Source organism: Plecotus auritus (assembly GCF_963455305.1).
Source record: "Plecotus auritus genome assembly, chromosome: 3".
In the NCBI taxonomy this organism is placed as follows: Eukaryota; Metazoa; Chordata; class Mammalia; order Chiroptera; family Vespertilionidae; genus Plecotus; species Plecotus auritus.
This window is the reverse complement of record NC_137772.1, coordinates 148382999-148409368: the sequence shown is the minus strand read 5'-3', so window position 1 is coordinate 148409368 and position 26370 is coordinate 148382999. Positions and strand designations below refer to the sequence as shown.

At 34.4% G+C, this 26370-nt stretch overlaps 1 protein-coding gene across 2 annotated transcripts in view; it reads left to right on the top strand.

The window, feature by feature from the left end:
* Positions 1-26370, top strand: part of PTPRQ (protein tyrosine phosphatase receptor type Q) — a gene marked incomplete at its 5' end in the record, with an annotated part of 279161 nt that overhangs the window by 201103 nt on the left and 51688 nt on the right. For both annotated transcript variants that reach the window (XM_080660148.1, XM_080660147.1), the window contains 7 exons: positions 6268-6389; positions 11828-12014; positions 14960-15204; positions 18411-18477; positions 21345-21503; positions 21995-22217; positions 24432-24505. In XM_080660148.1, the coding sequence (XP_080516274.1) occupies positions 6268-6389; positions 11828-12014; positions 14960-15204; positions 18411-18477; positions 21345-21503; positions 21995-22217; positions 24432-24505 (1077 nt within the window). The remainder of the gene's footprint in view (positions 1-6267; positions 6390-11827; positions 12015-14959; positions 15205-18410; positions 18478-21344; positions 21504-21994; positions 22218-24431; positions 24506-26370) is intronic.

The window sequence follows — 26370 nt, the reverse complement described above, 5'->3', positions numbered from 1 at the left end:
GATCTGCAGAAGGTAAAGTTACTAATAAGTCTTTGAATGTGCTTATTCTGAAAGTGTAGTATTAGACACACCAAAATTTGATGGTCCTTAATCAAAGTGGCACAGACTTGGGGGCATTCAAACTTTTATATGGACTAGGCAAAATGATGGTCTATCCAGACTCACCTTTCAGCTAACACACTTAGCATGAGGACACAGATGGATGGGAAAGATGACCCTGACCCACATAAGACCCACATTCCTGTGCAAGGATAGAAGCATGATAATCAGGAAATGATGGTTGTTAGTTACAGAAAATGCATTATTGTGAAAACCAGGGTGAAAGTGCTTATGAGAGGAAGTGATTGGATTATGGAGAATGAGAGAATAAGGATAGATCATTCTTACTGAGTAAATTGCTGTGATTTATAAGAGAAAGGGTATAGTGATATCTTGGCCCATTACTGACGAGATTCATTTCACAAACAATCCTAAATCAGAATGTGACAGTTTATGGAGAGACAAACAAAGTCTCCCAAGGATGCTTATATGTTACTAAGCTTTTAAGCTGGCATATTTCAACTCTCATACCTTTACTGCCATCAGCTTCTTTTATTTTGATTATTGATATTCATAACTGTAATTCTGTATTCCCATTATTTGAATCTAATACTAATTTACTGTACACTGAGATAAAATGTATAATATGGAATTATTTTAATATGTATTTTGGAATTTTGATAAATTCCAAGAAAAAATTACCTAAAAGAAATGAAATTTTATATACTTATAAGTACACTGTAATATTTAAATAATTTAAAAATAATTAGATACTATTATATAATAGACTTGAGCATATGGTATCCTAAATATTTCTCTCAAATTACTTATGAATTAATCAAATTATCATTTTTATTGCAATATACAGATGAAATATATATTACATGAAAATAACATATTCATATATCAGTTCAGTTATGTATGTGTTTTCCTTTGTTTTTTAGCTTGGATTTAAGAGTTCTTATTCCATCATATTCTAATCCTTCAAGTATACAAATTGTATAATATATTTGAAGAAAAAGTTTTCACAAAGGATTCAACAAAGGAAACACTTTTGTAACAAAATAGGCAATTTCATTGAATTTACTGAAAATGCAAATGTTTAGAGTGATTGTTTTTTAAAAAGAAAGAAAGAAACTAGGAAAAAGTTCAAAAACTGGCATTAAAGCACATCTCAGCAAGGAGCTAAATACTTTACCTTTTCATAATGATTGATTACTGTATAGACCTTAAAATATTTAGTACTATTAACGGTTACTGTGTGCCATGAATTATTTTGAATGTTATTTTTCTCTCTGCTTTGCATGGGTAACAGACACTCCCTGATGAGGGCTTTGATTGCTAGTATTTAAGGAGTGATTACAGGCTTGACATTTTACTATGAAAGATTAGAAGTTGAATAAGGCATCATACTGCTTTCTGAGCTGGTCTATAGACATATTTGCAAAACTAGTCAAGGTTTTCCTTGGGAAATGATTTTGGATCTCTCCTTAGTTGAAACCCAAAGGACCCAGATTATGGAGCAGAGAAGGTATGGACATATTTCCCTGGAAATATTTACAACCACAAGCTACCATCAACATAGTCACAGAAAAATCTTGTCAACTTTCTTAGCCACAGAAAATTCTCAGTAAACTGTTTGTGATGTCTGGGCAACAAATTGTACAGCCTTGTTTGCCTGTTAGAATGAGTTAGGTTTAAAAGTGTAGTCCTGACGGCCATTGAGTTGGTATACTCTATCAAGGTACATGAATCAGATAGATTCTAGACATAGTCTGCCCTCTTTTGATCTAATTTATTTGACCCGTCTTTCTGATATGATTTAGATACCAAAATCTACAGAGGCCCCTTCTGGTTCTTTTAAAGACCTAAGCAGTGGCATCAAAGGCCCTACATGACTTGGCCCCCATTTTGTTTCCAGCTCTTGTTTGACTTACATAACTCCAGACTCACCAGAGACCTTGTTATTCATAGAACACACCAGGTATACTCCTGTCTCAGGGTCTTTGCAGGATCCACTTTCCTCCCTGTGACACTATTTCTCCCTTACCTCCTTCAAGTCTTTGTTTAAATGTCATCTGCATGGAGAGGCATACCCAGACCGCCATATTTAATGTGGTAACTTCCATCAGCATCCCCATTCCCATTGTTTGCCATAGTACATATCACTTCTTAACATGGTATATTTTTACTTGTATATTGATTCAAATTTTTATACTATACTTAGATGTTATTTGTCTCCTTCCACTAACATAGAGGTTTCATGCTTCCCATCTCTTTGCTTCTCATCTCTATCTCAGCACCTCAAAAGTGTCCAGTATATAGTATATGTTCACTAAACAGTTGTGGAGTGAAGAAGAGCCATTAAAAACTAGAAGCTCTGTATGATAGGTCCATACCTACCTTGATCACTCCCATGGGCTTTGTGTTTTTTAGTGCTGGGAATATAGATGGCGCTCAATAAATACCTGTTGGTTGGATGAATACATAAATTTCATCTAAAAGCCAACAGAACATTTGGGTATAAATAAAGAGAAGGGAAGCCAAAAATATCTTCCTGTCTAATACCACTTGAAATGTGTGGTCTGTCAGAAAATTGCTTCTCCCACCATGGTTCTTACAGAGCTAGAAGGCAGGTTTGGCTAAAACATTAATAATCAAGGGGCCTAATAAACTGATACTTTGCTTGTAGCTCATTTTCTTTTACAGAGTCAAAGGCAGATGACAGACCTTTGAAATCCACCAAAGATTTTATATTTTTCAAAGCCGGTTTCTCCATGAGGAGGCTAATGTAATAATTCTCAGTAATGTTATACTTGATCCTGAAGCCCATTCACTTATTTAACATTTTTAATAAAGAGATTCAGAGCTGCTGTTTGTTAAGGAGAAGGTGGGCATACTGCTAAGGAATATCCAGTTTGAAAAGGAAAAGGGTTGCCACTCTTGCAAATGGAGTGCATTATTCTGTGAGGACACCCAAAAGCAATTAATTATGCTGGTGGTGGGAGAGCTCTTATTATGCTCATTTGCTATGCATGGTAACCTAAACAAATTATGCTAAAATTTGAGTCAGTTTTCATAAAGCTAGAAGTAATAAGACTGAACATGTCAGAATATGCAGATTCCATGATCTCTTCTATTATAGTCACCAGACCCAGTTCTGTCACCATTATTAGCACCTCTCAGCTCATCAAATCTCTGAATCCTGGGAAATCCCCTCCTCCTCCTCTCCCCTGGGTGCTTCACTGGGCTATTTGGACTGGGTCTCTGAGTCAGTGTTCTGAGTATTGCCCAATGGTCAGAAGAGATACAAGAGGGCCCGACAGGGACTGGGAGAACGAGCTGAGTGGGGAGGTGGACAGGAGTCTAGTATGTTTGGCACCCCATAAGCATTTTCCCACAGAAACTTTGTTATACATATTTGCTAGATTCTTCTATAGCAGCAGTGTTCAACCTTTTTTTTATTTATTTCATGGCACACATAAACTAATTGCTAAAATTCTGTGGCACACCAAAAAATAGATTTTTTTGCCGATATAATAAAAAATTTAATTTTGATTCATTCACACTGGACAACTCTTGTCTTGTTGGCTGTTGTCATTCCTTTTTTTATACAATCTAAAGTAAAATAGGTCAGTGCTCCTAACTAAGTAGTTAGGTACTGTATGTTTTAAAAATTCTTGCAGCACATTAATTGAAAATCACTGCTCTATAATAACATTATTAAACTATTTCGATGCTGTCATTAAAAATATTTTTATGGGTTGAGTTTGTCACTAAATTCCTCATATATTATCTCTCTCAAAAATATGTTCTAAGTACCAATAATTCATTCATAGTTTGAAGATTGTCGCTACTATTAACACCTTAAATATCTATCTGGTAGAATCACTTGAACTAAATATACTTCTCATATTTATACTGCCCCAATTTGTAAGCGATTATCTGAAATTAAAGAAAACACTTAAAAACCTTTTCCATCCTATCTTCCTAGTTTTAGTCTCATCTTTCTAATTGCCAGGTAGGCACCTTAATCCTCATGAGTTTCTTAGATTCAATGAGTACAAATCCAAATTTATAATCTCCTTCTGTAGTCTTATCCCTACCAAAAACCAGTATCTATTCCTTAATGCACTGTTGTGAACTCTATCAGCATTCTCCTAATATTAATATATGAATTACCTTTTACTACTTCCTCTAACTCAGTTTGTGTGAACATCCAATAAGCTTATAAGTTCTTTTTAAATTTTCTAAATAACTCTAGAATTCATATTTACCTATCAATTCTTACTGTCACTATTCTAGTTCAGGGTCTCATCATATCTCACCTGGTTTTTGGGAAGGAGACTACCTAGACTTAATGCTTCTGAGCAATTACTTTTTTCAGAGCTACCTGAGTTTTCTCAAAACCCTACAGTGGCTTCCCATTGTTTAAAGAATGAACTTCAAACTCCTTAACATAATAAGCAAGTGCTCCTTAACTTAGTTCCCAAACTACTATTTAAAGCTTGTTCCCAACTGTATTTCTCAACGAACACTGATCTCTCTGTGACATCTCTATTCCTTGAATTTAGAGATTCTGAATCTTTTCTGTACCATGGATTCCTTTGGTCATCAGATGAAGTGCTCGGACCCCTTCCTAGAGGAATATTTTTTAATGTATAAAATAATAAACATAAGATTACCAAAGAAAGCAATTGTATGGTAATACAATTCTGTCTGTGGACCCTGTTGTTTATGTCATTGTGGCTTTGCTTATGATCCTCTTCCCATAAAAGTGCCCCTAAATCTACTCTTCTGATTATCAAAATCCTTTTCATCTTTCCAAGCCTATTCAATTCCCATTTCCTCTGTGCAACTTTACCTTTACTTCCTGCTCCATCTGTATTCACCAATTTGCCCTTTGCCCTCTCATAGATTATTTGTATTTCTAATTAGTCCTTATCTTTACTTTGCCCTTTATTATAAAACACTGTATTAAATGACAATGATGGGCCAAACACTATACTGGCCAATTTTACATGTTTTGTCTTCATAGTCCTCTTTTAAAACACTATAAAGTATGTATAGGAGGAGGAAACTGAGATACAGAAATTTTATTGTTTGACCAAGATCACACAACTTACTCCTTTTATAAATTATTTGAGGAAAGTAATATTTGATCTTCTTCTGTATACCTTCTCAGGATCTACAGAATAATGTTGTCTAGTAATGTTTGCTTATGTGGATTTAACAGTTAGAAATACTGTAAAATACTTAGTTCCCAATATTTAATGTCTCTAGAATCTACTAGGGAATAAAGGAGGACAGAGATGTGTACAACTGTATTCCTAGGTCAAAGTCTATGCCAATTAACTGGGAATAAATACTTCTTAACATTTTATAAACCCTTCTAATATCTAGTGGTTTCACAAATTAAAAACCTACATCCCACATATGAAATCATATGGTTCTTAGCATTTTCTGACTGATGGAAGATGATTTGACTTTGGGTGGTGGGCACACAATGCAATAAACAGATCATGTATTATAGAAATGTACACTCGAAACCTATATGATCTTATTAACCAGTGTCACCCATAAATTAAGTAAAAAAGAGAAAGCTTATATAGAGTTTTCATTAGTCAATTCCTTAAAATATTATCCTTCTTTTGCATTCTTGATAAAATAAAACAGCAATAATAAAAATAGAATAAATTAAAGAATTTGTTTGTAATCATAATAAATCCGGTAAATGTTTACATTTATAATAATAAGATCAGTTGTATAACTTATTTACTATGCTATCCCCTCAATGAAAACAATAAAATAAGCCCAATTTACATTCATATTACAATACATTTTGAATCTAATTACCTTGTGCCAGTTTCACTTTCCTGCAATCATATATGTTTTACAAGTTTTCTTAGAACACTTGTTAGGCTATATATTTTAGAATAAAAATAAATATTTATTTTAGCAATAGTAAAGCTTTATTTTCCACATTATTTTCAGTTTAAAAACCATGTATCTATGGCCATTAATCTCTAATGTGAAAGTTCTTCATGTATAGTAATTTTGAAAGGAATTACATGTTTTCATTTAACAACACCTTTAGCATGCTGTGAACTATAAATTAATGCATAATTAATTCATTATGGCTATCCAGTTTTCATGACTTCTTTATTATTATACTGCAGCAAATACTAACTCAGATGTAGATGAGTAAATGATTTCCTATTTTTACAGCTCCAGATGGTCCTCCTGAAAATGTGTATGTAGTAGCAACATCACCTTTTAGCATCAACATCAGCTGGAGTGAACCTGCTATCATTACTGGACCAACGTTCTATCTGATAGATGTTGAATCGGTAAGGCTTGTCTTACCTTCTGCAAAAGGCAATGGAGAGGATGGAAATTAACAAACAAGAAAATCAAATAAAACAAAAACTCATAGACACCGACAACAGTATGGTGGTTAGCAGAATGAAGGGAGATAGGAGAGTGATAAAGGGTAAAGGGGGTCAAATATATGGTGACAAAAGAAGATTTGACTTCGGGTGGTGAGCACACAATGCAATATACAGATAATGTGTCAAATTTGTACTCTTGAAACATGTCATCTTATTAACCATTGTTGCCCCAGTAAGTTTAATTTAAAAAGGGGAAAAAAGAACACAGGTTTTGGAACCAAATTATTTGCATTTTAATTCTAGCTCAGTTATACCTTGGGTAACTTAACCTGTGTTTCAATATTCACATCTGTAAAAAAAGATTAATAATAGGTTAATAATAGATAATATTTAGGTACAGAGATTTTGTGAAGACTAAACCGTTAATATGTATAAAGAACTTAAAAACATTGCCTGGCACATAATAAGTACTCAATACATGCAATGAATAATAACATGCTTATTATTACATTGATCCTCACAATGTACATGATGTTTATAAACAAGTGGTTAAGTTGATAATACATTCGTTTAAAATACAGTGAAAAGGGACTCATAATACCAATTGAGAAGGGCATTAGGAGAAATATATCCTAAATAAATAACATCAGAGCTTAGTATTATCTTATCTCCTCGTTTGCATTAAAACACCTTATCTAACATTTTGATGTAAATATTACTATCTTCATTCTGCATAAAGGTGAACTGAGACAGCCATGATAAATAATTTCTCACATAACTGAGACTTGGCTAAGACCAGCAGACAATAGTATGATAGGGTAAATGGAAAGTCATTAAATAGCAAATAAAACTTGCCAAATTGAAATATGCACTCACCAAAACCACTTTGGATCAAGGATAGCAAGAATTCAAACAGATTCTAGCACTTCACAGTTTCCCTGGGATTCTTGGATCCAAGCAGTCATTTAGTTCCTTCTTTCCTTCATTAATCCAATGCAAATTCTTAAGTAAATCCAAGATGCCAGCATTATTCTAGGGTCTGGATAGCTAGAAGTGAACAAGTCAGATGTGGTCACTGTCTTTATAGAGCTTATCTGCAGCTCATTTCATGAATATATAACTATCTACATTCAAGAATCATTAGTTCCTAGACCCATGAAGAACACATATCATTGAATTTTGCACTCCTGATACAGCCTGAATTTTGCCAAATACTAGACACAAGGACTTCAAGTCTTCCTATATAAGACTCAAATTAAGACAAAATTGATAATCTTAAAAAAATTATATATATTTACACTAATAAAAGAGAAACATGCAAATTGACCATACCTCCACTACGCCCACAAGCCACACCCACAAGCCAAACAGGAGCGAGCATGCAAATTAACCCAGCCAAGATGGCTGCAGCCACGGAGCGAGCAGGAGGCTTGGGTTTCCCCAGCAATGGATGAAGCCAAGCTTCTTGGCCAGCCCTGGCCTCTGCTCAAGGCTACAAAGTTTCAATTATAGAAGATAAATAAATCCCAACAAAAATGGTTGTGGCCACAGAGCTGAAGCAAGCAGGAGGCTTGGGTTTCCCAAGCGATGGAGGAAGCCAAGCTTCCTGGCTGGCCCTGGCCTCCGCTCAAGGCTACAAAGTTTCAATTATAGAAGGTAAATAAATATCAGATACCAGGGCCTTCGCTTGGGTTGCCAGGGGGCATGGTCGGCCTGCAAACCACCACAGGCCACTCGCCCAGGCCACCCATGGCCCAAGGGAACCCCCACCCTGATCCGGAACACCCTTCAGGGCAAACCAGCTGGCCCCCACCCATTCACCAGGCCTCTATCCTATCTAATAAAAGAGTAATATGCAAATTGACCATCACTCCAACACACAAGATGGCTGCCCCATGTGGTCAAAGATGGCTGCCCCCATGTGGACACAAGATGGCCACCACAAGATGGCCAGGAGGGAGGGCAGTTGGGAGGGACCAGGCCTGCAAGGGAGGGCAGTTGGGGGTGATCAAGCCTGCAGGGGAGGGCAGTTAAGGGTGACCAGGCCAGCAGAGGAGGGAAGTTGGGGGCGACCAGGCCTGCAGGGAAGGACAGTTGGGGGGGACCCAGGCCTGCAGGGGAGAGCAGTTGGGGGAACCAGGCCTGCAGGGGAGGGCAGTTGGGGGGGACCAGGCCTGCAGGGGAGGGCAGTTAGGGGCAATCAGGCTGGCAGGGGAGTGGTTAAGGGGTAATCAGGCTGGCAGGCAGAAGCGGTTAGGGGCAATCAGGAAGGCAGGCAGACGAGCAGTTGGAAGCCAGCAGTCCTGGATTGTGAGAGGGATGTCCGACTGCCCGTTTAGGCCCAATCCTACTGGGATCGGGCCTAAATGGGCAGTCGGACATCCCTCGAGGGGCCCCAGATTGGAGAGGGTGCAGGCAGGCTGGGCTGAGTGACACACCCTTTGTGCACAAATTTCATGCACCGGGCCTCTAGTGTGCACCAATATCATCCCTGGATGATTGTACTGGAATTAATGCATTTTGTAGTCATTTTTTCATTGTTTTATTTACTTTTTCAAAATTAAAAAAATATGTACTTATTGAGCAGCCCCTGTTTTCAAAACAAAGATGGAAAATAAAATTTTGTTCTCAAGTAGCTCACACTGTAATGGGAGACACTAGAATATAAACAGCTAATTATAGAGTGTGATATAGGCAGTTTTTTCTTTTGTTTTTGTTTTTAATGAAAGCTAACAAAGTAATTAAAGCTTCTGTTATGGGAGACCTGGGATAAAGACAAGACTTCACAGAGCAGGTTAAATTTGTTCTGGGACTTGAGGGATGAATACGGGCTTACCAAGTAGGAAGGGTGGAGTTGGGAAAGAAAAAGGAGAGAAATAGAACCATTCTAACTACTGATACTGTATATAAAAACTACCATACCTCAAAAATAAATAAAAAATGTTTCATAATAATAAGGAATCAAATATAATATGAGCAAACAACCTTGGCACTAACTGAAGGGAAATGCTAGTCAAAATGGTCTGAGCTATCGGTCTTGGATAAGTGAACAAATAATGGTTAACAGTAACAAAGACAAAGTAGGTTTAATAAAGAAAGATAATAAATATTATATAAGCTTTTTTCGAAGGCCTAGCATTCTTTTTGGATTTTATTAAATATTATTTGAGATATAATAGGTCACATACATGCTGTGTCATATTTTTTAACATATTTTTTATTAAAGTATTATATGTGTACATATCTTACCATTGCCCCCCCCCAACTCCCATACATGCCCTCGCCCCCCAATGTTTTGCATCCGTTGGTTATTCTTATATGCATGCATACAAGTCCTTCGGTTGATCTCTTATTTCCCTCACCTCTCCCTAGTGTCATATTTTTACTACTCGATATGTGTTATCCATTGTTTTCATGGATGGCATTGGAATAGTTTCATTGTACTTTATAAGATTATTCACAGTGAACTTATGATAGTGTAGGCAGTTCTGGACTATTGAAACAACTGACTATAAATCCTGTCAGCGACCTAGTTGTTATGGAATCTTGAGGAATTCACCTCAACTCTATAAAACCAGAGTTAAAGTACCCACAGTATGTAGTCAGGCAAATAACATAAATGAGCAGTCCAAGTGAAGCCAACTAGATGGGGCAGTGAAGCCTTGGAGACCCATGCCTCTGTACAGAAGCTGACTATCATTCATCCCTAGGTCGTTGTTACTCAGCGTGAATATAAGCCTCATCCTAAGGAAAATTTTAAAAGCCAGATGTTAAGGTGATATTTAAATATTGACAACAAATTAAATACACACACTTTCTACCAGGAGGAATGTGCACCTCATCAATTGGATTTCTATGCTAATTACTTTTTCTGCCATTTTAGAGCAGTAGAAGTTCTCCTTCCACTGCTCTGTTTTGAGGTAGGAACAATTTACTTGACTTTTTTCTATGCTGATATTAATTATCAGCCTTTTATTGTGTTTCTCATAGCAACATTAGATTAGGTTAAGGAAGGCCTTAGAAAAGACCATTAGAAGACCATATAATGAACAAAAAGCCATCTTTTAAAGTTACCAGGGAGGGTGAAGTTGAGAATGAATTTAATACTGGGAACAGTGTGTATAATTTTAGAGTCATTCAAAATCATGTACCTGAGAGGAGCATGCAAAATAAGATTTTAAATTTTCTGATGTTCACCTCAGGAAAAGTCCTTCTTACTGCTAGAAACTTAGACTTTCCATCAAAGTTAGACCATGTTTAAATAAATTATAAAACTATATTTAGTACACCAAAGGATATTAATTTATGCATATTTAATAATTATGACCTCCACAATTGAGTTCTTATCCAGTGTCATGCATGGTGTCAGCTCAGAGTTTTTCAAACTGCAATTAAGACCAGCATTTTAAAATTAATTGGAATAAAATTAGAAAGAGCAGAAAAGACCAAGTTATTTCTGAAAATAGTTTTTCAGGTATAAAGAAGTATATATATGAGTGCACATACAAATACTTTTTATACCTGAAAAATGATTTTATGAGTTATGTTATGAAAAATGATATCCTGAATTATGTTACAAAATGTGTTTCCTTTGTGTGAGTCTGATATTAAAATAAAACAAAATATTTCAGATCTATTTTTTATAACTTTCAACAAAGCACTATAAACACATGTTATCACCCATTTTAATACACAGAAAGTAAGACAGAGCATAAGTGACTTGACAAATGCTATATGGGAGCTATTAAGTGACTAAGTTGGGGTTTGAATCTTTGATGGTTGGCTACCAAAACCTATATATTTTTTCTCTATAAAACATGGAGTAGGAAATAGTGTTTCATTGACTGCAGAGATGATTTTGATTATTTTTGATGGGTTAATTGCTTTTTCTTTTACTTTTAATTATTGAAATAATTGCTAATTAGTAAACTGTTAAAGTAACACTTTAGATTTCCCAGGACAATCTGTTTAAAAAAATACAGTTGTCCCTTGAACAACATGGAGGTTAGAAGCACCGACCCCCACACAGTTGAAAATATGCATATAACTTTTGACTCCACCAAAACTTGTTATTCCTCAGTATCCACAGGGATTAGTTCCAGGACCACCTGTGGACACCAACATCCTCAGATAGTCAAGTCGCCTACATCAATGCATACAGTCAGCAAGCTGCATCTGTAGACTTCTAACTGCAGATTGAAAACAGTACAAATATTCACTGAGAAAATCTGCATATATTTGGACCCATGCAGTTCGAACCTGCGTTGTTCAAGGGTCAACTCTAATTTAAATCTTGACTATATAAATATACTACATGTAGCTTTGTATGATTATACTGTAGTGATTTGTATCTCAAGTGCTGCTTCCTTTCATTGTCAGCTATTTTTTCCCTATAGGTAGATAGTGATGAATTTAATATTTCCTTAATCAAGTCAAATGAAGAGAATAAAACCATAGAAATTAAAGATTTAAAAATATTCACAAGGTATTCTGTGGTGATCACTGCATTCACTGGAAATGTTAGTGCGGCATATGTAGAAGGAAAGTCAAGTGCTGAAGTGATTGTTACTACTTTAGAATCAGGTAAGACGTATTTTTCATCATTGCTAAAAACTGACCTAGTTAGGTAACTTTCTTACAGTTTATCACACCCCACCCTAAAAAGGGTATATATTATCAAATTTTTAATGCATATAAATATAATATTCAGTGATTCACTGTGGTTGACAAAAGTGAAGCTTGCTATTTTTTGAGGCAAAGTGGAATAATGCAGAATAGCCAATCCTTGTAAATACAAAAAAAAGTTAGTTCATAATAAGCCCAATTTTTGCATTTATTTAAACACTAAATGTTTTAGAAATTATTATCTTGCTGAAGAGTTGATTTTCCCAATTGTCTATAGCCAAAAATGCTTCACCTAAAACTCCATTTTAATTATTTCTGTCTCATGATTTGAATGCTTATTAAAGTGATAATACTCTATTATTAAGTAATATAGAAGTCAAAATCCGAATCCGGGTCACATTTATCATATGTTTTCTTCACTTATTTAAGTGACATGTTTTATTATATAATCTATTTGATAAATGTCAGAATCCATACAGATTTCCTCAAGTTCCTATAAACAGGGTCTGAATGAATAATAAGATTGTAACCAATAAGAATTAAATGTGGAAAGTCAACCTCCCAGAACTCGCTTGCCCCATCCTCCTTCAGACTCCTGATGTTCTTTGCCACCAGATATATCTTTGGAAAGAGCACATGAAGGGATGTGTTGCTATAGTTTATTTGTTGCTATCTGTAAGGTAAGTATAGGAGGTAAAAATACTTTTGAGTTAGTCTTTTCATTATGATATATATTGCATTGTCTACTATTATGGTTCTAAATTAAAGGGTCCGTCTTATTCTCTAAACCCTAAAATCCCACTTGTTTCCAATGTGCTGTCACATGTATCCCAGGTATCTATTTTCTTATTGTACTTGTTGCAAGTCTCCATCATCCTACCTACCTGTGAGGAAAGATGCTGCTGAACTTCTTCACATTCATGCCATAAAGCATTCATTGAAAATCTTAATGTGCTACCTCTTTCAAAGATATTGTAGTTTAATACATTTTTAAATTGAATTTTAGATGTAAAACCAAATATATTTGCAGGATAGGAAGTTCTTTCCAGCATTGAGAGAATTCTTCCACTTATCCAACTTTAAACCTGATCTTATTTTTGAAAACATCTCTTGTAAAAAATATAAAGTTTTTTTTTATGAATCATAAAAATGTTTAACAACTAATGTTGTGGAAATGTGTTGAACCAGTCTAACCTTTATTTTATCTATGCCTTTTTTGCCCTTAAAATGTGGTATTTGGAACAATAAAATGTTATCTGATTCTCTTTTTCCTCACTGTTATTTATTTACTTATTTTTTGCTTGCCAGAGGGCACTATTTCCAAAGATGTTTGCAAGAAAATAGAGCTTGTACCTGAACTACAAATAGCCAAGTATTAACAGCCTTCTTCATGGAAATTCTTTATTTAGTATGGAAAAATATATCCATTCCAACTTGATCAAAATAGATATATTCATTCAATCAGTTATTTATATAAAGAACACTATGTAGTATAGCAAGAACTAGTTCATAAAATATATTTTTATTATGAACTATATTCATAAAATAAATTTATCCTTATATATACCATTCTCTTTCACAATAATTTATTGATACTTAGCTAGTTATATATCCAACTAACTGCTATTTATTAAAAAAAAACCTGGACTATCTAAACTATATGAACTCTTAAAACTCAACACAACAAATCCAGTTAAAAATTGATAAAATATATTTCACCAAAGAGGAAATATGATTGGCAAATAAACTCATGATAAGATAGATTTTCAGTATCATTACTTATTAGGAAAATGCAAATTAAAGCCACAATGAGATATCACTATGCATCTGCAAAATAATAATGTTGAAAATGGTGAGAATACCAAATGCTGGCAAAGATGCAGAAAGACTGGATTTCTCATACATTTTTAGTGGTATTATAAAAGGGTATAGCCACATTGAAAAATAGTTCATTAATCTTTTATAAAACCAATCATGATTCAGCAATTACACTCTTGGGCATTTATCATAGAGAATTGATAACTTGTGTTCATGCAAACATCTGTATATAAATGTTAATAGCAGATTTGTTAGTAATAACAAAAAATTGAAAACAACCCAAATGTTGTTTTTTATGATTAAACAAATTCTGGTACATCCATATAAGGGGATACTACTTGGCAATGAAAAAAGAATGAATTACTGATATGTGCAACAAGTCTGATGAACCTCACAGACATTATGCATTGTGTTTCTCAAAATGACATAGCTATGGAGATGAAGAATGATTAGTGTTGAGGGGAGGCATGGAGGGCAAATACAAGGAGAAGGCAAGATGAAGTTCCTTTGTGGTGATGGGATTGCTCTTTATCTTGTTTTTGGTGGTGTTTATAGGAATCTACACATGGGATTAAATTGCATAGAACTACGTACAAGAAAGTATGAAAAAAATGTTAAATTTGAATATTGTCTGTAGTCTTGTTAACAGCATTGTACCAATGTCAGTTTCCAGGTTTGATATTAAACTACAGTTATATAAGATGCCACCACTGGTGAAAGCTAGGGGAAGGTTACTTGGAACTGTGTATGATTTTTGCAACTTCCCGTGAGTCTATATTAATTTTTAATTAAACTCAAATAGTAATGTAAATGTGTTCTGCATAAAAATAATGCACATATAAAGCTAAATAAATAAGAAGGAAATATATAAGCAAATGAACTGGATCAGCAGTATGGTTCCTGTGACCTAAAATGTCAATGATGTTACAATGCATCGGACATTTTGCTTGTTTCCATATTTCATAGGGTTTAAATAATCTGTGTAATACTCCTTATAAACATAAATTTGAAGTGAAAAAGTTTTATATGGCAATTGAAAAGAACATATTTTTTATAAAATTTAATTGCTAAATATTTCATTTTAGTCCCTAAGGATCCACCTAACAACATGACATTTCAGAAGATACCAAATGAAGTGACAAAATTTCAGTTAACATTCCTTCCTCCTTCTCAACCCAATGGAAATATCCAAGTATATCAAGCTTTGGTTTACCGAGAAGATGATCCTACTGCTGTCCAGATTCACAATCTCAGTATTATCAAGAAAACGGACACATCCGTCATTGCAATGTTAGAAGGACTAAAAGGTGGACATACATACAATATCAGTGTAAGCATTCATAGCTTTTAGTTATTTGCCTATTTTACAAAGTCAGTTTTCAAACTCAGCATTCAAAAATACTTCAGCTTATGTACACACTACATTTTTTCTTATATTTTGGGGGGATTGTTTAAGACATGCCAGCAGAAAATAGATTTAGAGAAGTGAAATTGTTGATATCCTATCGTAATACAGCAAGTCCTATGAAAATAAGTAGATAAAGCATTTGTACAAGCAATAATGTCATTTACTTTAATAGCATTATTGTTTAGAAATATTTTATTCCCCTTCCATTCTGTGGCTTATACATATATCTATGCCATTGACTTTGATTTGGGCCACATGATGTGCTTTGGCCAATGACATGTACCACATCTATTGAGAAGTATTAGAAGTTTCTGTCAGCTCTCTCCTTCTTCCTCTCTGTCTCCAGAAAAGATATTCTGAGCAGAGTCTGCTCCTTCAGTCTGTGTCTAGGAATGGGAAAATATCAAGTAAGGTTAAGCCATGGCAGCCAACCCACAGTTGTGCATGTACTGTAAATAAGAAAAAAATGTGCATTATTTTAAGCCAAAAGTAAACACCAAAAACAACATTTGTACAATTGTTAGAAAAGCAGAAATAAAATAAAGGATAAAGGAGATGCATGCTAAAAGTAAGAGTTGTGGTAGATAAAGAGATAATTCTGCCAAATGGAAAACTGTTAATGTCTGATTATAAATGAAACATGGAAAAGCAAATTTCAAAGGCAAAGAGCAGAAATAATTATTTACATGATTGAAATTCACATATATTACATATAACTATTACTAAAAGCTAATAACATTTTATATCTTCATTCTAAATTATCCATTTTGGAAAATAAGTATATATGTGAGTTCATATTGCATATATACAGTCCATGAACAATTTGTTTCATCATTTGATGATTTTTATTAACATGTCTTGCAATTTTAAAATAGAATTATTTGATTCAGAAATTCATATTTTAAGCAACATAGAATTCATCCCTAAACCTTAGCTTATTAACTAATCCTTCTAATAACTCTATAATAATCAGAATACTACCATGTGTATATGTATTCCCTCATTAACTTTATATCTTACTAGAGGCCCGGTGCATGAAATTCGTGCACTGGGTGGGGGAGTGTTTCTCAGCCCAGCCTGTACCCTCTCTAATCTGGGACCCCTCGAGGGATGTCCGACTACCCATTTAGGCATAATCCTGGTGGGATTGGGCCTAAATGGGGAGTCGGACATCCCTTTCACAATCCAGGACTGCTGGCTCCTAACCGCTCACCTGCCTGCCAGCCTGATTGCCCCTAACTGCCTCTGCCTGCCAGCCTGATCACCCCCTGACCATTCCCTTGCCAGCCTGATTGACACCTAACTGCTCTCCCCTGCCAGCCTGGTTGCCCCCAACTGCCCTCCCCTGCTGGCCTGGTCACCCCTAACTGCCCTCCCCTGCCGGCCTGGTTGCCCCCAACTGCCCTCCCCTGCAGGCCTGGTCACCCCTAACTGTCCTCCCCTGCAGTCCTAATCACCTCCAACTGCCCTCCCCTGTCAGCCATCTTGTGGTGGCCATCTTATGTCCACATGGGGGCAGCCATCTTTGACCACATGGGGGCGGCCATCTTGTGTGTTGGAATGATGGTCAATTTGCATATTACTCTTTTATTAGATAGGACTAGATAATATGTCTTGCTAGGATTCTTGTTGCACAAAGCATTGTGACTACCTTTGTGAAAGATCTATTAGAGGGAGAGTTGTGGTTAAGAGAATGAACTGATCTTGGTTCAAATACTCACTTTGCTATTTTCTGTGTCTGGTTAGTTTCTGCAAATCTATCTTAGTTTTCTTATCTGAAAAATTAGTAATAGGAATAATAACTTCTTTATAGGAATATTGTGAGTATTAATGATTTGTAGTTATGGTAAATAGTATGCTATCAGTTTTGCCCATTGTGAATATGAGACAAAATAGGAAATAAAGCACAACTAATTCATAATTTAAAAAACAAGAAATAAGTTCTCTGATTGTTCACAAAGTGGAATTTACAGCATCCTCAACTCCTGAGAGTTTATTAGAAATGTATAACTTTAGCACTTGTCCCCATCTGCTGAATGAAAATCTGCATATCTTCATTTAACAGGGTTTCCAAGTGACCCCTTTCCACAATGCAATTGAAAAGCACTGTCCAATTCATCATTTACTATGTCACGTAAATGTTAGGTTGCACCATAAAGAAATAAAAATAATGAAGCACACCGTAATATCATTTTTGTTGTGGATACTTTCTTAAATTTACAAACTTCAATAAGTATTTTCTTTAGGTATTTTTTAACCATGTTTTTGGGGCTTGAGTTATTTACCATAACTACCACATCATACATATCATTACAATTTTAATTCAATCAAAGTATATATTATGTGGAGTGTGGGTCACTAACGTATAAACAAATTTATTAACTTCAATAAACATTAAACTCTGAATTTCATTTGTCAAGTACAATAAACTGGACAAGAACATAGTCTTTGTTTCATATAGCAATATAATGTGAATAGAAGAAAATCCTGTGTCTGCAGTTTCCTAAGCACAAAGTTAATTGAAAGGATTCACATCTGTGTAAATCACACTCTGTACATACAAACAGAAATGCTTTATGTGTATATGCTGCATTACCAGGTTATAGCATCAGATACTTTGGGGCAGGGGTGAAGAAGGGCATAAAGGGCAACTTTCAGAGGGATGATTTAATACAGGAAAACTGGGAGGCTGAAGGAATAGGATTTCATCTCAGAGAAGGGAAAAAAGAGGATCTTGAATACGGATTTACAGAAAGCCAGGTACCTAGCTACAGAGAAGAGGAAAAGATGTTACAAAGAGAGCAAATAGTCTTTTCTATTCCTCCTACAGGTTCCAATTGAAACCATAGTCCTTTCCTAGTCTCTGTGAACCATCTATTTTGCCAGTCAGCCTTTGTTCTCAGGGCTTACTAGTAACACAAGATCAGTTTTAAGAATTACTTTGTTGTTAATATTCTTCCTCCATATATAATTCACATTTAAGTGAGTGCAAGAAATAAATAATTAATAGATTATATGCAATTGTTTTTAAAAGTAAAATAATTTTTAAATTACATATAACCATAATCAGTTATATGTACACATAAGCAATAATTTGAAAATAGTAACAAGATGTTTCTTTGTTTTAGGTTTATGCGATCAATAGTGCTGGTGCAGGACCAAAAGTTCAGATGAGAATAACTATGGATATTAAAGGTATATACATAAGCTCCCATTCATTTCACAAGTGCTGTTCTCTTAATAAAACAGTAATAGAACTTGAATTCTGTATTAGAATTAAGGATGTACTCAAGCTTTTAATGAAGCATATTTAAGCAATAATATATGCTTGTTAAAGCTATAATTAAAATGCCCCAAATAATGATGCAAATTACCATCCTATATAATAAAAGGCTAATATGCAAATTGTCCCCTTAAGAGTTTGACCACTCGCTATGATGTGCACTGACCACCAGGGGGCGGCGTAGAATGAAGGAAGGCCCTGTCTAGCAGCCAGCAGCAGGGGGGCGGGGAGAGGAAGGCCCTGATTGGCCCTGATCATTGGCCAGGCCTAGGGACCCTACCCGTGCATGAATTTTGTGCACCGGGCCTCTAGTGTTAAATAAAGAGAATGCCCACCTGCTATTTTTCTTATATTTCCTTTCCTCTAACTTTAAACACTTCAGAGACAAATTTTATAGTCCATTATTTTGTTTTTAAATTTTATTGAAAGCAAAACTTATTCTTTAAATTACCCATGACTAGAAGTTGACTAGTTTTAACTAGATTTCTCAAATGACCTTTATTTATATTGAAAGTTGAGTTCTTTACAGTTAATTAAATAGTGTTTACTGAAAAACCATGTATTCAGCTGTATGATTCTGTCTATAAAGATTCTGATCTATCAATTCATTAATCTTATAGGTAGTTTTCATTGAAAATATAACTAAAATTTGGAGCCTCTCGCCCGCCAAATCCATAAAAACTAAAAAAAGATTTTTACGAGGAATTTAGGGCCTTTCAACCATCAGGGTGCCTTCTATTCCTGAGACTGAAAACCTGCATGTAACTGTGCCATCTCTCTAAAAAGCTGTATAAAACCTGCAGAGCTAAAAACAAACAAACAAAACAAGTGTATGGACCTTTAGCAGAATTCCACCATCTGTTGCTTCTCTCTTTAGAGCAAAAAGTAAGGACACCAGAGCACAGTGATTCTCAGTCCTTGGCAAGGACACCAAGCACAGTGATTAAAAGCAGGCTCTAGGCTGAGTCTAGGGTCAGACTGCTGAGATTGAATCCTGAATTGGCCATTTGATATCTGTTTGATTTTGGGCAAGTTTCTTAACCCCTATAAGCCTAAATAGTGGAGATAATACTAGTTCCTATTGCATACATTGTTGTGAGGATTAAAAAAGATAATCTTTGAAAAATGCTTAGGACAGTGCCCTACTAGAGAATGAGAAACATTCACTGTAAGGTGAAGCTGATAAATATTATCTTTTCATCAATGGGCAGTTTACACAATTGTAATACTGTATATAAATATTAATTATTTGCTTTTACTGGTAATTGATAAATTATATGCTTAGGAAATACAAAGTCTTAAAAAATCAGCAATTTGAAAAAATGACTTCATAAAGAAGAGCTTATATCAATTCATCTTATTGTCTGTTATTCATTGGCAGACATGTAGACATGCAATTAACAATATTGATTCTTTAGTAAAAAAAATTTCCCATTTCAGATGCTTTGGTCATCCCAGGTAAAGAAGACTAATTCTGACTTTCTTCTCTTTAGACAGGGCAGATAGACTCAGAACCAGTTATCTGGAGAAGGTATAAATATATATACTGGAGGCAGTTGTGGGGTCCTAGAGAAATTAATTCTTCTTCAGTAATATGAATGATTTTGTTAGTAAAATGGAGTGATATTGAATTAATGGTAGCCTCATTAAGTTTGCATTTGACAGATAATGTCAGGTTGGGTAGTAGTGTCCAATGCCAGATTCTTCAAACTGGGAACCTTTTCTTGGGAACTCCTCAGTGGTCTAGAGCTTCTCAGAACTCCCTGAAACCTGACACTCTTCCTGTTGAATTCTTTCTTTCCTTCTCCCCTTTCTCAGGTGTCCCACGACCTGTGCTCTGTGGTCTAAAGGCTCTCACCATCTCCTCTTGCTCACTGTATCTTTACTCTTCACAGATATTTTCCTCAATAAACTTGCTACTCATCTAATATCATAGGCTTTATATCTCAGAGGAATGAGCTAAAGGATCAAGTAAAAAGATTTGGTTCCCTTTTATAGCTATATGTCATAAGGCCATCTCCTCATGTGTAAAATTAAAATAATATTGTCAATTTTATAGCATTATTGAGAGGCCTTTTAAAAAGATTTAATAAAGATGGAAAATGAAATTTGATTAAGCAACTCATTGTTGCTCAAACAATTGTTATATATAGCTATGAGATGAAATTAAACAAACGGAGCTTCTATAAATATTGATTTTGGAGATATTTGTGTGCACTGATGGTAATATGTGAATTATCAGGGCACTTTTAGAAATTATTCTGGCAATATCTATTAAAGGTTAAAATACATATTTTATTCCAGAAATTCTGCTCTTGGAAATCTATTCCACAGAAATAAATAAAAGGATGTTTGGCATGGATAAACTGGGCGAGAAGGAGGTGCTGGTATGACTAGAATAGAAATTGGAAAACTAGCTAAAAGAAGTAAAAGAAGAATAAAAAACACTAAAATAATAGTATGATTTAATGCACCTATGAAAATTATATATGAGTGAGAGCACATATAATTTGAATTTATTTAATATGTAAAGATAAGTCAGATGTCCAAAAATCACACCTGAGTCCCATTTTTCAGGTTAAGTCTCAAATATATAATTATACCACCAGGAGATAATAATTGCTTAATATTTGCTGTAACAAAACAAGACTATTTCATTTGTTCTTTATGTTTGTCATCATTTTATCTGTAGATTCCCTGCCTGAAAAAAAAATTTAAATGCTTATTTCTTCTCTTCAGAAACAAAAAAAAATCAATTATGATACTGCTTTGTTTATAGCTCCAGCACGACCAAAAACCAAACCAACCCCTATTTATGATGCCACAGGAAAATTGCTCGTGACTTCAACAACAATTACAATCAGAATGCCAATATGTTACTATAATGATGATCATGGACCCATCAAAAATGTACAAGTGCTTGTAGCAGAAGCTGGAGGTATCATTAAATATTAACTTATCCTGTTAATTTGTAAAGTATGAATTGCTGAATGGTACAGAAATTTCAGTTCAAAATTAGTAATATAAATTGACTCCTGATTAGCATATAAGTCTTGACCTTAATAGATTGTCAATATTGTCATTAATTATACTAAACACTTATGGCTAAAATTTTTATAAAAATAAGAAAAGGCATAGTTGAAATATGTGATTTATTTATTCCATATGCCAGTAGGATGCTTTGACTTTGACAGGATGGATTATTGGTGACTTCTTTGGAGATGTGAACATTACAGTTACCCTTGACTGAGGGATGTTTTTTTCTCTAGCTGCTTATCCAGGTTAAATCAGCTGAATCATCCCTGGTGGTTCATAGAGTGAAAGATACTTCATCCAGAATTTCTTCATGCAATTATAAAAACCATTTATAAATTTGAATATACTGTATATGTTATTTGTAATCATTATTCTTTTTTTTTCTGAAAATAGCTCAGCATGATGGAAATGTAACAAAGTGGTATGATGCATATTTTAATAAACCAAGGCCATATTTTACAAATGAAGGCTTTCCTAATCCTCCATGTACAGAAGGAAAGACAAAGTTCAGTAGCAATGAAGAAATCTACATAATAGGTGCTGATCATGCATGTATGATTCCTGGCAATGAAGACAAAATTTGCAATGGACCTCTGAAGCCAAAAAAGCAATACTTGTATGTATAGTTTATATCAACCATGCATTGTGTTAGCAAGCTGGTTGAGATCTTATTCCTTCATCTACCCATCCTTTTATCTTTCCAGTAAGCACTGGGCATCCATCATATATTGTGACTTGATTTTTTAAAATATTTTTAAAAAATACATTTTCATTGACTTGAAAGAGAGAGGAAAGGAGAGGGAAAGAGAAATATCGATCGGCTGCCTCCTGCACATCTCCCACTGGGGATTGAGCCCACAACCCTGGGCATGTGCCCTGATTGGGAATTTAACCAGCAACCTCTCCTTGCATGGGAGAGCCCTCAACCAACTGGGCCACACTGGCCAGGGCTGACCTGAATTTTTAGGCTCTAGGAATGAATGTAAAGATCAACAAAGGATTGTCCTCACATTCCACAGACATATAGTTCTATAGGAAAAACAGACAAACCTAAACGTAATTATGATTTGATCTGATAAGTGACATAGGTCAATATGAAAAATGTGCCCTTGGAGAATATAGATAGGAGGATTTAATTCTTTCTGTAGAGGACAATGTGACCAATGTAATATTTTGTGTTTTTCACTCATTATTTTGCCTTACATGCTAATGTGCAGGTGTTTAGAAACACTGTTACAGTCTTTTGGTTAATGATAGCTTCGATTTACCTTGTTCATCGAAATACTTTTATCCTTTCATCAAACATCTGAATTAGTGATTGAAATCTTTGCAACTCACTTTAATATTTGGCATTTTGTAGATCACACCAATTGAATATCATATTAAAAATATCTTTACAAATGAAATCTATTTTTAAATTTTCATTAATTTTTATAAATGGTATTAGGTAAGGGTCCAACTCCATTCCTTGGTCTGTGAATACCCAGTTTTCTCAACACCATATGTTGAAAAGACTGTTTTCATCTCTGGCTTTTTTAATTTCTTTGCTAAATCAATTTTTCCTACTAAATTAACTATTATTTCTGTGTCACAAGATGACAGATTTTTTGAAGTCTTGAATTATTTTATTTTCAAAATATAATTTTTTACTAGTAAATTTGAAAAATGTAGCTAGTCTCATCTTGCCAACTAATTAAAGCATTATTAAATTCTTTATAAATGTCTTAGGTCAAATTAGCATTGGAAAAATTAGAGAAAGTAGGTAAATTCTTAAAAAGTGCTCTATCATCTATTATGAATTACCGTTACTTTGTTACAAGGTTATTGCCAGAAATATAATCATTATACATATGATAGTTATGAAAATGGTATATCACAAAGTTTAATACTTATTCAAGTATTTTTATTTTGCATATTTTTCCAAAACAGACTCCTCATATAATCAATACAATAATAAGAAACTGAGAATAGTAAAGATTAAATTATGCATTGCAATTTATTAATGTAAATTGGTTTTATGTTTTTAAATGCCTGGATGTCTATAGTTTTTAAATAAGGTGTTTTGGTTGTCTTTGTGGATGTTAGAATCATAGAGTGATTTTAAAGATTGATTCTCTTCTGTACCCATTTTCTATTTCATCCTATATAATAAAGAGCTAATTGCTAATTAGACCAGATGGCAAAACAACCTTCTGGAACAACCTTCTATAAGGACCAGTGGGCAGGGGGTGGGGTCAGGGGGCATGAAGCAGCCAGGGCTGTGAGGGCCAAGCTCCTTGCATGAATTTCATGCATCGGGCCTCTAGTATGTTATAAAAGCATAGGAAGTAAAAATATAGCTGTGCACACATAGATTTAAGAAACTTTTTCTTAATTACATACATATGAACAAGATAAGTTCTATATGACAATTCTAAATCTGGTTCACTGGTATTTTCAAAGGTGGACAAGGTACAACAGTTTTTATGATTTATAGTTTAAAAGTCTGTTTGTGTATCACACTTTCACAGACTACATTATTTAATCCAAACAAATCTGTGAAGAAAGTAGATAATCTGCTTCAGTTGAGCTGCTGACTGCTTATGAGTCTGCCCAGATTCTTAGTCACTCTCTCATGAAGTTCATGAAGTCCATGTCTAGGGTAGTAATTCATCTCACACAAAGATAGTATCTATTTGTCCTGATGGTCATTGAATTCCAAGTCTACATCTTGTAAATTCACTTTATCTTAAATAAAAATGTTTATTTTAATAGCTATTTGCTAAATTATTCATAGAAAAAATAATATGGCATGCAAATTGCTAGTTTTAATTTTTATTTTATTTTATAGATTTAAATTTAGAGCCACAAATGTCATGGGACAATTTACTGACTCTGATTACTCTGACCCTGTTAAGACTTTAGGTAAGACATATTTTGTAGTTTACTTTCAATTCTCAACATGCTAATTACAGTGCAACATTTGTAAATGTATTAATTTATGAATGAATGCTCTCAAGTATAAATTCATTTCAAGGTTAACTAGCCTGATTAAGGAAAAATAGTATATTGTAATATTCTATTAATAGATAGAAATTCCATCCATTTGAATCTGGACCTAGATTTTCAAATGATACTGGTTCTATGCTGATGTGTACTAACATTATACCAAGCAAATATTTAATTGGCTGTTTAATATACAATCTTACAGCAGAAGATTTTTACCTAATACATAGGAAAAGGCTTATGGCAATTATTTTGAAATAATCCTAAAACACTAGAAACTTACTTGTCATCTTTAATTTTGCTTTTTTTCTAATCAACTTTTTCATGAGTTTTCTTTTTAATTATGTGTACTCAATTAGGCCTGAATAAAATACAAATACAATTTAGTCAAATGCAAGTATATTGCTTCTTCCTCCTCTTTCTCCACTATCTCCTCCTCCTCCTCTTCCTCCTCTTCTTTGTCATCACCATCATTAACATTAAATATTCTATACCAGACACACTTTCAGGTTCTTTGTATGTATTAAATGATGAACTCTTCGCAACTATCCTTTACTTTAGATGTATTTTTTTATTAACTCACACTTTTAAAGTGATATAATTCACATAACATAAAATTTATATTTTTAAATGTACAATTTAATGGTTTGTAGCATGTTCACAAAGTTGTGCAAATACCACCACTTTAGAACCTTTTCTTCACCCAATAAAGAAATCCTGTACACATTTATATCAGTGGTTCTCAACCAAAGTGATTTTACTCTCCAGGGACATTTGAGAATGTTTGGAGCCGTTTTGGGTTGTCACAACCATGGGGGCTGAGCTATGGGCATCTACTGGGCACAAACAAAGGATACTGCTGAACATGCCACAGTGCATAGGACAGCCCCTCTCAGAAAAGGATTATCTGACCCATAATGTCAGAGACCCTGTCAGGGGATAATGTTACCTCCATTTTAATGATGAGAAAACCAAGGTTCATATTAAGTAATTAAATGGCTGGGTCAGGATTCTAGCACAGATTTGATAGCAATTACACCCCAAATAGAGGATTTACACCTGCATTCAAATTTTGGCTCCTTCACTTGAGAAAATAATTGAATTTCTATAAGCTTCAGTTTCCTTATTTGGAAAATGGTGATGAGAGTATTACCTTGATTTACATAAAGCAACATATGTAAAGATACTAATATTTTATAGTTAAAAAAATTTAAATGCTTTTTAGCTTATTTTGGGGTAAGCTATAATAAAAAAACTTTAGAAATATGCTTCCTCAGGAGAAATTATATCCCCAGAATTTCTCTGAGTGGATTACAACTTCCAATTTGCACCAAGCTTTGAGAATGTGGAACTTTGTACGTTGCTCAGATACACAGCATATCATGAGCTGCAATAGATTTCAGTAAGAGTTGAAGCTGGATGCAGATAAATTGTTCTACCATTTTCAGTTAGAAATTCTCACCAGGTTTTTAAACATTAATTGTATAGAAAGCCAGCTTCTGCAGGCTCCACTTAGTTAATAAAACTTTGGACCTTGAAGAAATAAAGAAGGGACATGTGACTTGCTACATGGATGTTTATAGAGGAATAACAAATTTCTTTGACTATTCTCTCTAATTTCATAAAATCACTGGTTTGATTAACTGTACACAATGTTTTAATCATTTTAAAACTGGCTGATGAGACTTGGGATATTTAAATTGTGTTGAGTGTTTCTTCATTTGATAGGTGATTTTTATCACACAATGATACCACCGCAGTGAATGCCTTGAAGACATTAACAT